This window comes from Mustela putorius, unplaced genomic scaffold (genome assembly GCF_011764305.1).
Source record: "Mustela putorius furo isolate JIRA1106 unplaced genomic scaffold, ASM1176430v1.1 tig00000731_pilon_pilon_pilon, whole genome shotgun sequence".
Classification (NCBI taxonomy): Eukaryota; Metazoa; Chordata; class Mammalia; order Carnivora; family Mustelidae; genus Mustela; species Mustela putorius.
In genome coordinates, this window is record NW_025421461.1 from 878938 (window position 1) to 895282 (window position 16345).

General features: G+C 53.7%; 1 protein-coding gene across 2 annotated transcripts; it reads left to right on the forward strand.

Moving 5' to 3' along the window:
• The first annotated feature begins 1170 nt into the window (after positions 1-1170).
• On the forward strand, positions 1171-13315 carry TMEM11 (transmembrane protein 11). Of its 2 annotated transcripts, none has more exons than XM_004776473.3 (2): positions 1171-1284; positions 12404-13315. In XM_004776473.3, exons 1-2 carry the CDS (start codon positions 1223-1225, stop codon positions 12918-12920), a joined length of 579 nt encoding a protein of 192 aa, XP_004776530.1. In that variant the 5' UTR covers positions 1171-1222; the 3' UTR covers positions 12921-13315. The 2 variants fall into 2 exon arrangements, with proteins under 2 accessions (XP_004776530.1, XP_004776531.1); XM_004776474.3 differs by lacking the exon at positions 1171-1284 and adding an exon at positions 4271-4547.
• Positions 13316-16345: the final 3030 nt, after the last annotated feature.

The window sequence follows — 16345 nt, forward strand, 5'->3', positions numbered from 1 at the left end:
CAGGCACTGTGCTTTTTCCTATCTGGGAATCTGGAGCCGATTTTGCCATACAAGAGTTGCTCAAATATTTATGGAACCAACTAACGTGTTGTATCCTTGTCTGCCGAAAGCAGGAGAGGGACTACAAGTTCCAACACTGCGAAACGCTCCTCCTCCAAATAGCCCAAAGGTCCATGGGAGCAGCAACTAGGAATCACTGGGTCCCGTTTCCTGACTCTTTCGGGCAGGGTCCAGGCAGGGAAATGCCAGGTCCTGAGCCCGGCTCAGGTGGGGCGATTTGCCCACCATATACTCTCAAAGACATCGAATTAGGAGATTATGTTCACGTCCCCGCACCAAGATAGGAGTGGGCTGTGCGGTGGAGACTAAAGGGTCTCACGGGCCCCATCTAAAATAGGCTTTTCTCTGCACAAGACCGTTTGTTTCATAGCAATGATCACATGTTGGAGTTCTTCTCTTCTTTCTGTTGAGATCTCGATTTCAACAGGGTGTAAGCGGGAACTTTCATGACAGAAGGGACCGCCTCTGTCTGGTCCCCAAAGCATCCGCCGAGTCCAGGGAACTGGGGGGAATGGAGCGGGAGTAGCGAGGGCCTCTGAGAAAGGCCCGTGGCGCCTCCGGCCCCTCGGTGACCTTAGGGGGCAGAGGCCGCTGTGAAGGGCACAGCGGGCCGCCTTCGCGGAGGGCGAGACGAAGGTGCCGGCTGGACACGCCGGCAGCCGGGCGAGCACGAGGGCGGCGAGCACGGGTAGGACAGGGAAGCTGAGGGCAGGCCCCGCAGAAAGCGCGGCGCCCCTCGGCGACTGCAGCGGGCAGCGGCCGGACGCCTCCCGCGCGGTGGTCTGGGAGTTGTAGGCACTTTCTTTCCATTCTCCTTCAGCTATTTGCTCCTGAAGCCCAAGGCCATACGAGCGGGCGGGCGCCTGTGACTCCTAATCTGTGAACTCTGGGAATTTAAATTCTAAAAAGGTGCCCTGAGTAGGACTCCTCCCAGGGTGCTTCCTTCCACTCCGCCTGGTTTGAGAACTACACTTTCCAGGCAACCTCAAAGAGGCGGGGCTTCCGGCGCGCGCGGCGTATTCTGGACATTGTAGTCCCGAAGGGCTCGATTTCCGCCTTCTGCGCAGACCGGGGCTGTGGCCCGGACTACATTTCCCTTCAGTCCGCCCACTATCCCGAGGCCGCCTTGGCGCGAGACATTTGCGAGCTGAGTGTCTCCAAGATGGCCGCTTGGGGAAGGAGGCGTCTTGGCCCGGGCAGCAGTGGCGGCAGCGCCCGAGAGAGGTGAGATCCGGGGGCCTGTTGCTTTTCCAGGGCGAGTGGGTCGGGAACCTGGAAGCCAGTGAGGCCTCCTGGGGCTGCACCGCTGTCCCTGCCTTCGTCCCCGGGCTCCCCTTTCTCGCCCACCCGCCCTCCTCGTACTCCTGCGAGGCACGCGGGGTTCCTGCTCTGGCCGATCCAGGATCTGGGTGGGATCCGGCGCCCGCTCTAGCCCGGCTGAAGCGGCCTCCGCGGAGGGGTCCGGGGAGGTGACGATGCGGGGCCGGGAGAGGTGGGCCGCGGCCATACAGGGGCCGGGGTCGGGGCCAGGCCACGCGGGAAGTACCGGGAGCCCCGTGCAGGCCCAAGGGACCCGCCTAGCATCCCGCGGTCGGGCAGCGTCCGAAGCTCCCGTCCTGCCTGGCCACCAGCGTGGCCATTTCGGCCACGACTCCTGACGTGATGAGGGATGGCTCCGGGGAAGGAAAAGGAAGGGAAGCCTGCATGGAATGGGCCAGCTGTGGGACGGTAGTGCGGTCTGCACGGTTATCAGGGTAGCTTTAACCTTCCCCAGTGTGTCTCCCGGACCGAGAGCCGGCCGCTTCCTCGAACCCTCTGATTCTTGCGACTTTTCGAGGGTTCTCTGCAAGCCCCCTGCTGTGGAAGTCCTTTAAAGTGACCTTTCTTAATGAATGATGAGTGGGTAGGGAGCTAGGGGCTTGTTTCTTCCGAGGTGGATCTCGATTTGGAGAACTGATTTCTAGAAGATGAGATTGTTAGAGTTTTTGTGTTTCGGGTTGAAGTTACAGTTCTTCGAGAAAGCAGTTTCAGCTAGAAGCCACTAGAAGCTGTTCAGCTACTAGAAATTTGGGGAAGGATGTGTATTGGTGGAGTCGCCTGAATTCAGCTGCTCTGTCCATTTTGTTTTGGCTTGCTTGGTATAGCCGAGGTCAGCAAGAAAGTTTTGTGTTTGTGTGTTTTGTCTCTTTGGAGAAGCTTATTAAACAGAACAGTGTCTCCCCCACCCCCCGCCTTCCCCTCCCCTCCCACCCAACTATCCTCATTATTCCTTTTCTTCCTTGCTGTTGCCTGCAGATGGTTTTCTCGTTGGGAAGAGTCTTCCTGTTTGGTAGTTGTGGTAGGCCAGCTATCTTAAGCTCAGAGTTATCCAGCGTTGTCTGCTCTGCATTTCCTCTTCCGTGGAAAAGCAGTGAATGGCAAGCAGATATTTTTGTTTTTCCAACTCCAATGTAGTATTTCTTAGATCAGACCATAGGAAGAAGTTCAAGAAGTGACCTCGATGGCCTTTAAACCTGGCAAACGTTTTCAGGATCTTAAATGCGACCATTAATCCTGCTTAGAAAAGCCAGAGTAGCTGAGAGAAAGGCATTTCTCCTTACTGGATAAAAACAGCTAGAAGGGCCAAATGGGAATGCCCCAGACATCATACAAGGGCTGTGCTAGCACAAGTTAAGCTTTTATTGATCTAAGAAATCAGATACTGGGGATATTATCTCCTTGGTTGGAGACAGGCATTAATTCAAAACTGAGTTTGCAGACTAGCAGCCCATAGGCTGAATCCAGCCCTTGACTGTCGATCCTCAGGTTTTGGGTTTTTTTTTTTTTTTTTTCGATCCTCAGGTTTTAAAGAGAATTTAAATCAGTTGCCAGTACTTAAAAGTTGGAAGATTTCACGCAAAACTCTACTTGAAAAGCTGAGTGGTGGCGGACTGCTTTTGGTCAGGGCAAGTGCTCTCTAGTTCATTACTCACCTGACAACTTGACTCACTGCAGTTACCTACCTAGTCTCCCTAGGTGTGCAGGTTGCAACCTTTGGCCTGGAGCCGAAGGCTCTGCTCGCACATGCAGATGCCCCAGGAATGGGGCAGCAGATTTTATGGTTCAGGTGGCCCCATCTCTCCTCCTTCAAATATCATGGTGTGTGGCTGGGGAACCTTTCTAGTTGCCTTTTTGGGGAGGCCCTAACCCGGCTCTGTTGGAGGAGTCATTCGTCGGAGCCCAGTTGCCCTAAGATCCTCCCACGCTGAGCAGGGGATGGAAACATAACCCGCTGCCGGGCCAGCTAGCTAACTTCTGGGCACACCTCCATTCCTGCTCAGTGGGTGGAAAGACTGGGAGGGGCAGGCTGGATTAATTGATTGCCCAGCACTGTAGATTAAGGGGCCCAAGCATATTATTGGCTCTTAGGACTGAAATAGGGTGTTTATGGCTCTCTTAAATGAGTTTGTTCCATGTCACATCTGTGCTAACCCAAATATCAGCTTAACATTGGAAGACCACTTTCCAGAATTACTTGACACACCCAGTTGGAGTCTGTTTTATACTGAAAGCAAAGGACACTTTGCCTGGTTTGGGGCAGGAGCTGGAGCAGAGCAAAACTTTGGGCAAACTTTCCAGATTTGCCAAGTGGCTGCAAACTCCCAAGCATGACTTGTACTTAAAGGCCCTGCCCAGGACTGTACCGTCCACCACAATTTCAGACATCAGCTGTGTATTAGTCCGCTTCAGAATACACGATGTGTGAATTCTTTACCGGGTTCTTGAGTCAAGAGCTGTGTTCATTCAGTAGCCACTAGTCACATGTGGCATTTAAATTTAAATTAAAAATAGGGGCGCCTGGCTGGCTCAGTCAGTAGAGCGTGTGACTCTTGATCTTGGGGTTGGGAGTTTGAGCCCCACCTTGGGTGTAGAGATTACTTTAAAAAAAAAAAATCTTAAAAAATTAAATAAAAATAAGATGAAAAAATTCAGCTTCTCAGTCATACGAGTCAGTCCCATTTCAAGTGCTCAGTAGACACATGGGGCTTGGGGGGCTACCACATTGGGTAGGGCAGATTTAGAACACTTCCGTCACTGCAGAAAGTTCTAGTGATGCAACAGCGCTGGTCTAGACTAAAGGAGGAGAGGGGTGGAAATAGCAAAATGCTAGCTGCTCGCATGTTGATTTTTCTCTCCACTCCGTTAAATCCAGGGACTCAACAGTGTTTGTAATGAAGAACATCAGACTCTGAGCTGTAACCTGAATTCTTGTCCAGAATTCAGCACACTGGCAGCGAGCACACGAAACAGATTGCCACTTGGCCTGTCGGCGTCTTTGAGACACACTTGCCCATCTAGGAAGGCACAGTGCAGGTATCTGTGTGTTCTGCCACTTGGGTGCCGCCCCGGACCAGCTCCTAGACGGGCCCGCCCGTCCTACTTGGGCCGCTTGTCTTCACTCCCTCAGGGCCTCGGGGCGTCCCTGAGCTCTCCGTGATGGTTGGAATGTGAGTATAGCCACGTACTCTCAGCTCCCGCTCTTCCCATCATGTGAACATATGCTTGATCTGATATTCCTCGTGATGCAAGGCAGCAGCGCTGCTCAAAGACCTGGGGTGTCCAGAGGGCCGGGCATACTGGACTAGATGCTCAGGTGTTCGGGGGAACCCCTGGCCTGTGCGGCCGCCTGCCCATGTTTTTAAGCAGTCAGGTCTGTGGGATTGTGTCTTCCTCTTTCTGTACCAGATACCTTCTTTCCCAGGACTTGGTCGTGCTGTTCTGACAGCGTGGCTTTAATATGTGAGTCGGAGAGTGTGGTCCTGGGTGGCTGGTGGAGGGTTTAGTCCTGGTCCAGTTGAACAGATGCGCCACAAGCCATGAAGGCAGGTGGCTCACTTTCTGGGAGTGACATTCTCCTCATTCTGATCTGAGCTTTTCCTTCTAGAGCTGAGGACCCTTAGTGGCCTGGGGTACTTTTTTTTGTCTTGGAAAACTGCCTCTGTGGCTCCGGTGTGTGGTGAAAATGTTTGTTCCTCCTGGCCGTGGCCGAGGTGCACAGGTAGCCATCCATGCCCGAGTCTGGGTGTGGGGGTTCTCCCCAACTGCCTACCGGAAGGTGGAGTCGGCGCACTCGGCCACAGGTTCTGATCCCGGAAATTGGATATTGCAAGTTAAAGTCATCTGCTGGGGTTCATCCTCCTCAGGCACGACGTTCCGTCTTCCTGGATTGACGGGAGCGGTCTGGTTCCAGCGGCGATACTTTGCGCCTCGGGGATTCCGTGCTTTAGACCCCATTCCAGCTCGGGCCCAGCTTTGCGAAGGGCAGGATGCTCTTGTATGGGCGGGGAGTCCGAGGCCAAGCTGGAGCTGGGCTTCTGTGTACAGGGCCTCAGTGAGTGGAGGCAGTGGGAGGAGGTGGGAGGTCCTCCACAGAGCGAACCTCGGGCACCTCCCAGCTGCCTCTGTGTTCTGTCCCTGCTGCCAGCAGCGGCGTTATGGGCCACGGAGTTCTAGGGAGAGCCAGTAAGCTTAATAGAGTCGCAGGAGTGCTTCAGCTCGGTGCTGATCCGTAGGATTTTCTGCCATAACAGAAATGTCCTGTCTCTGTGCTGTCCATTAGGGTAGCCATTAGCCGCAGGTGGCCACGGACGGTTCGAGGTATGGCCGCTGCGTCTAAGGAAGTGGATTTTGTACTTGACAGTTTTAGTTAATTTAAATTTACAAACAGCTGCGTGGGCCAAAACACACTTAACTGGGGTGTGTTTTGCAGCTGTCACCTGGGTTGGCAGAGCCCACCCCATTCCGCCCTCGCTGTGGCACTCACTTGGGAAGAGCTAGAGCCTTTGCCCTGTTTGACCCCAGGCAACGTGGCTTAGAGCAGCAAGGGCTTCTGCCCTTGGCGACAAAGCCAGCGAGTTACCGAGTGGGAACTAGAATCCAGGTCTCCGGACACCCCCCCCCTCGGTGTGCGGGGCTCTCTCTGAAACACATGAACATGTCGGGTACCTGTACCTCGGCCTGTTTGGAATCATCCTCAACATTCGGGGCTACATGCCTGTGCCTTGCTGTCCGGATTGGCCTTTAAAGCCACAACACAGAATCCTGCCGCTTTCTTTGGCTCCCCAGGAGGCACTTTTTGGTTAGCCAGAAGTACGTTCTAGTTCTGGAGGTCGAGGTATAGTCCAGCACCTCCCAGAGCACAGGTAATGAAGTGGCCACATGCTTACTGGGTGGAAAGCAACCTGACATATGGACCTAGTTTAATTTTTCACCCAGGCGTTGTCTTAATTACTGTAATTGTTCTTCTCCTGTCACTCATTTCAAATGCACTTCCACTACTGTGTGTTGGTGATCTGTCACATTCAGGCCGGGTGAAAACACAGTCTGCCTCCCAGAGCTCCGAGTTGACATCCTTTGTCGTTCAGACCGGAGCTCCCAGCCCAGGCCCGCCTGGGAGCCCAGGGCCCGCCCCAGGAAGTAAGCCCAAAGCAAGCGCTTCCGCTGCTGTTAGATTAGCCTCTTCCTGTTCTGCCAGGACCAAAAAGTGATGGTGGCCTGCACGGTGCCTTGGCTGGTGCTTGCTTGAGGCGACGGAAATGAAATTTTCCTCCTGCTCACTGGCAGAACTGTAGAGGGCTGAGACCAGCAGGGTACCCCAGCCATGAGATGCTGCCTGTGCCCCGACCCGCGGTGGTGGGCTCGTTCTCCGGCAGCACACGCTCCTTCGTCCACACAGAGGCAGAGAGTCGCTGCTGGGACTGGGACTGGGCTCCCTCTTGCTCGTCTCGGCTGTGCAGTCTCGTCACCCCGAGAGATACAGGGCTATCAAACAGGAGTTTTCTTTTTGACAGAAAGCTGGCGATTCATTTCCGCATTATAAAAGAAGCATATGTGTGTTTGTTTTCTGCTTTTGAAAAGTACAGAAACCTATGCAGGAAAATAAAACGTCAGTCACCTGGTAGGCCACCATCCAAAGAAAACCCCTGTTGACTTTTCTTCGTGTCCAGCATCTTTGAACTTCCATACTTCCCTCCAGATCTTTTGTCTTGGATTTTTAAAAACTGTACATTAAACACATCAAAAGTATGTTTCTAACATGTGAAAGTCATAAACTTGCTATCGTATGTCTGACCCTTGAAAATACTGTTCTAAACAAAAGCAGGCAGGCCCAGGCAGCCACAGGCACGATGGCGTTTATACAGAACGTCCAGAACAAGGGAGTCCATCCAGTCAGTGTGTGGATTGATGCTTGCCAGGGGCTGGGGAGGGTTGGAGGAAACGGGGAGCGATGGAGTTTCTTTTTGGGGTGATGGAAATGCTCCAGAATTGATCATGGCGTCTGTTGCACAACGCAGGGAAGGCAGTAAGCCACCGGATTGTACACTCCAAATGGGTGACTTCTGTCTCAATAAAGCTGTTATTTAAAAAGTATAAATCAAAACCACAGATCAGGATGCCTGCTGTTAAAAACAAAACAGACCGGTGTAAGCGTTGGTGAGGATGTGGAGCAGTTGGACCCCTCATGCCCTTTTGGGTGCAACGCAAAGGGATGCAGCCATGGTGGGGGACAGTGCAGCGGTTCCTCAAGAAGTGAAAAGTAGAATTCCCATATGAGCCAACAGTGCAGCCTCCAGGCATAGATCCAAAAGAATGAAAAACAGAGACTTGAGCACATAGTTTTATACCGTGTTCACAGAAGCATTATTCCCAATAGCGGGGATGTGGAGGAGGTAGCCCAGGCGTGATTGGGGGATGAACAGGTGTATAGACACTAGATGGAATATTCTTTTATTCATCCTTAAAGGGAAAGGAACTCCTGACTCATGGCGTGTAACATGGGTAACCCTTGAAAATGTGGTGTCAAGTTGAGTAAGCCAGTTGTAGGAGGACAGATACTGTATGATTTGACTTACATGTGGTACCCAATGTTGTCCAGCTCTGAAGGACACAAAGTCGAAGGGTGGGGGTAGGGGTGGGAGCTGTTGTTTCGCGGGGGCAGAGTTGTGCAGGCGGAAACCGTCCTGGAGCTTGTTTGCGCCACAGCGGGAAGGTACTGAACACTACTGAACTGTGCGCTTACAAATGGTCAGGACGGTACGTTTTATGTGTGTGTCACCATGATTTGGAGGCAGTAAACTCATGTGCTCACTGCTCAGCTTAAGTAGAAAACTAGCATCACCCTGGCCCATGTGTCCCTTGCCGCAGGCAGAGGCCCCCTCCTCGCTCATGACGTCATTTCCTTGCTTTTCTTCGCAGTTAGCACACATGAGGACCCTCCTCAGTGGCAGCTTCTCCGGCAGCGCTGTGTGCATTCCGAACGTCCACACGTGTCCCTGCTTTCTCCCCAGTGAGGGATTCGGCTATCCGTTCCCTGCCCGGTGGAGGAGCAGCCCAATTAGCGGTCTCTTCGTAGCAGTGCTGCTCTCCCCACACGGTGCTGCTTGGAACATTTTTGCACAGCTCTGATTTTGGGGGAGGTATCTCCAGACTTTGGGGATCTGGGTTTGAGACTACTCTGGTAATTACGGAGTCCCCCGAGACCGGCTTCCCGACGGTGGAGGGCACCGCAGGGCCACATGCTGGGCAGGCTGCCAGGTGCAAAGAGGGTGCCCACATCCAGGGAGTCGAGTTCGGTGGCCTGGTTCTTCGTTATGGCCCCCTTCTCACTGGAAAGCCAGTGTTCTCTGGGAACTCCGCTGAAGACCCTGTCTTCACCACTGCCAGGGCAGATTCAGAGGAGGAAAGGGAAGGGTCTCAGGCCCACTCTGGGTGAAGGGAGCGTGAGGGGGGCCGATAGGAGAGCCCCAGGCATAAGGGCCCATGACCCTGGGGCAGCACCCACAGCAGCCCCTCCAGCTTGGACGGGTTCATGCTCTGCTCTGCTGGCCAGTTTAGAGATCACCAAGCAAATTGATGTCAGCACTGGCATAGGGGGTTTAGGAGCACGACCTTGTACCCTAAGTACCATGGATTGTATTTGGTAAAAGGGCTCCTCTTTTCTCTCTGGAGCCACTCCATTCCTCTCCCCAATGATGGTCGTACATCCCAGGTCTTTGTGTATCCAGAAAGGTTCTGCATGTTTAAAAGCAAATATACACCTTTTTTTTTTTTTTAAGGTTTTATTTATTTTAGAGAGAGAACACAAGTGGGGTGAGAGGCAAAGGGAGAAGCAGGCTCCCCGCTGAGCAGGGGTCCAATGCAGGATCCTGGGATCATGACCTGAGCCAAAGGTAGATGCTTAACCAGCTGAGCCACCTAAAAGACCCTAAAAACAAACGTATACCTTTTTTAAAGTACACTAAAGATCACATACTATATCACTGTTCTGTGCTTGGCTTGTTCAGGATGACTACAGTCTGCTGGGCAGAGAGGGCACTATATGCTAAGGTAGATTTGCGGTTTGGGCAGGAACATTCTGTAGTCCCAACCTTGACACCCAGGTTTTGCCTTAAATGTTCTGGAGGGACTTTGTGGCCAGAAAGGCATCCCTGGCCTCGCTTTGATAGTGGGATGCACAGTGAGTTGAACTGCCTCCTCTAAACCGCTTGAGAACACAAGGGAAGCCGGGGCTGCCTGGGAGCCAGTCCTCTCCCGGGTCCTGTGCACACGGGGCCAGTCACCCTGTGACCAGTGACTTCCATTTCCGCTGGGACGTCTCCAGCCAGCGTGAGACTCTGCCTCTTAGGTGTGCTTGTTTGCTCCAGGTGACTTCTAAAGTGCGGAGTCCTGCCCAGGAGTAAGAACTGAAATGAACTCCGACTCCCCTCCCTGAATTCAAACCAAATGGAGGCCTTGAACGGGGAAACCCTCCTTTTCCTGTCTCATCTACTTCCGGTGGATTCTTCCGGAAACAGCTCATTAACTCCTCCCGGAGAGGCAGCCCCAAGTACTGGCTCACCGCAGTGAGCTGTTCCGGCGATGGCCCGCGTTTAGGAGGCTGCTCGTCTGACCCCCCCAGTGCACAACTTCTCCCCAGTGCACACCGTTTAATTAGGGCCTGTGATTTAATTAGGAGGCTCCCCTGAGCCCAACTTAATTACAGTTACTTTTTCAGAATAAAGAGTTCCCTCTGCCCAAGTCCCAGCCAGTGCCTTTTGCTAGAGTGGTTCCCACCTAGGAATGGAGGCCCCTCCTGGAGGATGCCCCTCCCCCTGCACTCGGGGGCGGTCATGCCATTACCAGTGACTTTTCATTTCTGATGTGACCATAGGAGAGTACTGAGCACTTGTTTTTCTAACAGGGTGAAACTCTTTGCCTCTTAGGTTTGCTTATTTGTTGGCTAAAAATAGTTTTTATTATGCTGAATCCTGCCTGGGAGTAACTGGAGGGAGTGCTCAGTGGTCCCACTCTCTCATCGCCTGTCCTTTTTTCTCAAAGCGTACCCCCCCCCCGACAATCCAGTTTTCACCACACTTAGCAGGTCACCTTTGAAGGAGGGCTGGGACCTAGAGATTTGGGGGTGACCTTGTTTTAAAAGCTTTCAGTTGTTCTTAATGTGCCCGGTCCGTGACGAGGACGCTCTGAGCCCGGCTCCCCTGTTGCTTTCCTCAGAGTGGCCGCTGCTTGTGTGCTCCGGGATGTGGGGGGGACCGGTGGACCTTGTGTCCTTGATCACGTAGGGCTGTGCGACTCATTGGACAAGCAGAGCTCAGGAGGATGGGCTCAGTACACTGGTCCAGAGCCCCAGTTAGAAGGGCATGGGCTCAGGTGGGGGCACCAGGAGCCAGATGGGGGTCCCTGGACATTCTCTTGTTCATGATGGTCTGACCAGCCCAGGGACAGGGGGCTGCTTTTCACTGAGGCACGTGAAAGGTGTTCTGTGCTGCCTAGTAACAGGGTTAAGTGACTTGATCCAGCTTCTAGAGCTGCATCTACCAGTGTCCTCCCGGAGGCTGGTATAAAGGCTTTTTACTGGATGAACTGAGAACACAAAACTAAGAGAAACGGTATACACTGGAAGGCGGTATGGAAATTCAGAAAGATCTGGACAGGCTGAAACAAGCCAAATGGAAATGACAAGGCGTGTACGGGTCTATATTTAGGTTAGCCCATCAGGGGTGTGGAAAGATTCTGCTTTGGATGCAAAGTTTGCACTGGAGAGACGTCAAACAGAATCCCGAAACCGCCTCAAATGCCCCCCGTGGCCCATGAGCCAGCTCTGTGGCCTTGATTCACAGCTGAGTCGTCCATCCCTGAGCCTCCAGATTTGTCTTCTGCCAGTGAGGGTCAGGTCACCCATCCCTAGTCCCGGGGGGGATGTTGGATCAGCTCAGCCACTTGAAGTGGGTCTTTGTGAACAGTCTGTCTGTCTGTCTTTCTTTCTTTCTCTCTTTCTTTAAGATTTTATTTATTTGACAGATCACCAATAGGCAGAGGATGAGGGGAAGCAGGCTCCCTACTGAGCAGAGAGCCCGATGTGGGGCTTGATCCCAGGACCCTGAGGCCATGACCTGAGCTGAAGGCAGAGGCTTAACCCACTGAGCCATCCAGGCGACCCGTGAACAGTATTTCTTATGTGAGTGGGAGGAGCGTTTCCTGGCGATAAATACAGAGTCCTGAACGCACAGGGTCAGAATGGCCAGGAACCTTTGGGGGTCCTTCGTGTGTCCCCCTTACACTGAATTTCATTGTCACTCTTCTTGAGGCCTTGTCTTTTCCTAATGAGATCAGAGGGCTGCTTTTTCTAAGCTGTGTGCCTGTGTTCTCGGGGCTGCTGGCCGGGGGTGCTTTGTGCAGCTTGTCCTCCTGTGACAGCCAGAGGAGTTTTGTTCTCAGTCATCTGAGGCGAGGACGACCCTATCAGTCTTTTGTTCTGTGGGGCAGGGATGACTGCTTTTGACCCTTGCAGAGGGCAGGGTGTTTGGCACTATTGGCCTCAGGTCTGTTGGTTTCCGTTGAAGAAGCCTCCTCCCTCCATTGCTCTGGTTAACCAAGAGCACATTTCATCCTGCCGACCTTGGGCCTCTGCGTGGATGTTATTCTGGGCCGAAACACTCTTTCTTCCTTGTGGCTCCTTTGCAGACTTAGCTCTGTCCACTCAGTCCACTGCGTTGGTCTGCCTGCCAGGCCTGGTGCACATCGCCGGCGGTCATCCCCTTAGAGATCTGGGTACTCCTCCTCCTGTGTCTCTGCATTTTGCCATTTTCTCTCAGGAGAAAAAAAATTCTTCAGTGACTACCTTGTATATTGGGTTCCAGGGACAATAAGACCATAAGCGAGACATGGTGGCCTCTAGAGCTCGGGCTGACTGCTGAGCCAGGTGCCCAGGCTGCGGCCACGGACTTGTCCCCAGTGTCTCGGCACGGAAGTGGGGCGCGTGCTTCTCAGCGGTCTCACTGTCTCCTCTTTCCCCCGCTTCCCCAAGGGTGAGCTTGTCGGCCACGGACTGTTACATCGTGCACGAGATCTACAACGGGGAGAATGCCCAAGACCAGTTCGAGTACGAGCTGGAGCAGGCACTGGAAGCGCAGTACAAGTACATCGTGATCGAGCCCACGCGCATCGGCGACGAGACGGCCCGTTGGATCACCGTGGGCAACTGCCTGCACAAGACCACCGTGCTGGCGGGCACCGCCTGTCTCTTCACCCCGCTGGCCCTGCCCTTGGATTACTCCCACTACATCTCGCTGCCCGCCGGCGTGCTCAGCCTGGCCTGCTGCACCCTCTACGGCATCTCCTGGCAGTTTGACCCCTGCTGCAAGTACCAGGTGGAGTACGACGCCTACAAACTGTCCCGTCTGCCCTTGCACACACTCACTTCCTCCACCCCGGTGGTGCTGGTCCGGAAGGACGACTTGCACAGAAAGAGACTGCACAACACGATAGCACTGGCCGCCCTGGTGTACTGTGTAAAGAAGATTTACGAACTCTATGCCGTATGATTGCAATAGGACGGGGAGAGAAGCAAACGACCCAGCCCACGAGAGACGACCCGAGGAGTCAGATGGCCACAGCAACAGTTTTTGCTCTGTGAGGCGGCGGAGCCTGGGAAGGGGTTTGGTTTAATAGTTGTTATTTAAAAAAAAAAAAATAACACAGATCACAGGCGTACCAAGGGTTTTCAGCTCATTACACTAAGATGTGGATTCCCGTAACCCGCGGGGGGTCTGAGCTGTGGGAGTCTGAGCGGGTGGTGGAATGTTGACTGCAGCAACGCTACGGAGGGGGTATGAATGCGCTTGCGGGGTTGGGGGGGGAGGTCTTTAAGTCTGTTGTTTAACTGTACCATCCAGAGCCAACCACAAGCTATTGACCATTAAAATTATGAGAATTTCAACTTCAGGTGTCTTCTCTTTCCGTGACTGCCCACAGCAGGAGCAGGACTTTGAGCGAGGTCAGCACGGACACCCCCCCACCCCCACCCTGAGCGGTCTCACTCTCACGTCTCACCTCACGCTGGCCTCGTTTTCAAGGCCAGCGCTGCTAAATGCCTTTTGGGGCCATGGCAGGATCCAGTGACGAGGCCTAGAGGTCACTGGGTTTCTGTGTGGGGCCACGTGGAAGACTTGGGCCTGGAACCTCCTGTGCAGATTTGGATTTAGAAGGCCCCACGGGGGAACAGCTGCATTTTTTTTTTTTTTTTTTTTTTTTTCCTTTTCCCTTCAAAGACTCCATTCATTTATTTGACAGAGAGAAATCACAAGTAGATGGAGAGGCAGGCAGAGAGAGAGAGAGAGAGAGAGGGAAGCAGGCTCCCTTCCGAGCAGAGAGCCCGACGCGGGACTCGATCCCAGGACCCCGAGATCATGACCCGAGCCGAAGGCAGCAGCCTAACCCACCGAGCCACCCAGGCGCCCCCAGCTGCATTTTTTTCAAAGCATCAAAGCTGTTCCTGATGTGGACCCTGAGTTCAAGCCCAGTGCCCCTCCCACCACTCCCCTTCCACACGAGCCTGTCCCACGCCCCTTCCTCCCAGCAGAAGGCCTATCGCACACCATCGTCCACATCCCTCTGAGGTGTTGGATAAATGGAAGATCTTCTCTTCTACACAGCTGTCAGGTCCTCTGCCTTATCTGCAACCTTCCTGAGACCTGCCCTCAGTCCTCCCTGAAGAGCTACATGGCACTTCCTCCTGAAGGGTCCTTCTTTAAGAAGCAAACTGGTTTTAAAGGCCACATCACAAAGATCTGATAACAGAGAATAATGAAAGGGTATGTGGGAAAGTGTCGAGGCGCTCAAGTGGCGACTGGTCCATTTATTATAAGGGGAGACCCAGAGTTTTTAAAAGACTTCAAAATGGACTCTGGTCCACAAAGAGTTGGAATAACTTTAATTCCAGGGGCCTAGAAATACTCATGACTCAGTTAAAGGCTGGGTGGCAAGATGGTGGGGGCACACTACAGTTGACGCGGCAGCCTGGCCATCTGCAACCGTGGTCGATTGGTAGTGATCCCAGGCACAGAGCGGGTCTTGACGTGCAGGGCCCACAAGCCCGTGGGTGTCTTGACTGCCAGCTCCCAGGCTGGCTGCCATGAATGGTAGGTGTCTCCGTAATAAACGGTGCAGATTTGGAAAGGGAGCCCCGTGCTCTCTGCCTGCAAATCAGATTTCACAGGGGAGGTGGCTGGAAGCTGACAAGCAGTAGCCGTCTCCGTTGGGTCAGCTGAGCTGAAGTCCTCACCAGAAATAGAAGCCAAGTGCAAACAGGCTGGCTCTGGCTGTGCTAAACAAAGTGATTCTTGTCAGGTGGACTAGCCCAGATTCTGCGGTGCCGCCTCAGTTACATGGCCCTGGCCAAGGTGAGGACTCAGGCCTGCCGTGGAGTGCGGGGCAGGACTTGGGTGTTGTAGGCCTCTCTGCGTGACCCGCGCCCAAATTGGCCAGGAAGGGGAACGGGAGGACCGCACCTCCTGCGCCTGGAAGGCCTTCCCCTCCCTTGACCCTGGCTGCTCTGTTTCTGCCGCCTTCCTACTTAGACGTCACTGACAAGTGGGTTATGCTCCTCGGTGATGGGCCACAGTGCTCCCGAAGCAAGAGCCTCAAAGAACCATCAGGTGGGAAACAAAGGCCAAGTCAGCTGGGCCCTTGCCTGCAAAGTCCACACATGAGTCCTGTGTGTGCCCACATCCGTCAGTGCATCATGCCAGCCCAATTACAGCAGTCTTGTTTGAACTGCCCACTCTCGCCCCAATTTCAGAGAAGAGCAAAGAGCCTTCGGAAGGGTCAGCTCATTGAGAAATGGAGAGGAGCAGACCCCTGCAAACACGGACTGTCTCTCCCCTTGGCCTATGAGCTCCCTCCAAAGTGTTCACATCTGGTTCTGCAGCTGTCGTCCCCCGTGAAGAAGGGAAGGGAAACTGTGTCCTTGGAGCCTGCTGGGTGCCGGGCAGTGTGCCCAGGCAGCTGTGCGCTCACTGGTCCATCTATTTACTCGTGAGCCACTCCACAGTGGCCAGATGTGCAGCGCTGCTGTCTGGAAACTCACTCGGCTATGCTTTCCCAACTCGGGTGTGGGCTCACAGCACAAGTGCGCCTGCTTCTGTGCTGGGACTGGGGAAAGCTCCAAGGAGGCCTACGGAGCAAAGCACAAGGTGCCTTTGAACTATATCTGCAGGCAGAACCCATCCAAGTGCAGCTTTCTGACCTACCCCCACTCCATGGAGGAGAGAAATGGGGAAAAGAAACCCTTGAGGACAGAACAGAGAATCTGGAACAGCAGAACCACCACTGCCCCTGGTGGCAGATGTATCCAAACACTGCTTTGAAAGCAAGAGTGGGTCCTGGCCAGCGCACAGTGTTGGAGAGGGGGGACGCTCGCCCTTAGGGAAGGGCTGTGGCTGCCCTCCCAGTCCAGAGAGCTCCCACTCCAGCAGGCCCAGTAAGCCCCACCTTTGCCTGCCCGGCATGACAGGAGGCCCAAGATGGCCACGTGGACTTTAAGGAGCACTGAGGTCACCAGCCCTAATTAGCCGTCTCCCTGATTTCTGAGGCCAAAAAGCATCTGTGTGGTGCAAGCGCATCTTTCATACCTCTCTGATAGTGCCAACCTCCTCAGGACCAGCTGGACCTCACACCCAGCCTCTGCCAGCCAGCTGGAAGTTGCCAGATTTTAACGGTTGGTTATGCTGCATTTACTACTTATACGGTAGAAAATAAAGTTTCTAAAGTAAGTTTAAGAAAGTGTGAGTCTGTAAAAAATGCAAGGTAAATAAACTTCAGTGGTTTGGGATCTGGCTCAGGTGTCGTGTGTAGGTTGAGAGACCCCTCGTGTCTGCTCCAGGCTCTGCGTACTGACCCGCGCCTGGCCTGGGGCTTGGTGGACTCCACCGCTGTCCCAGTGGCCCCCAAGGCAGCCACCCAGCAGCGG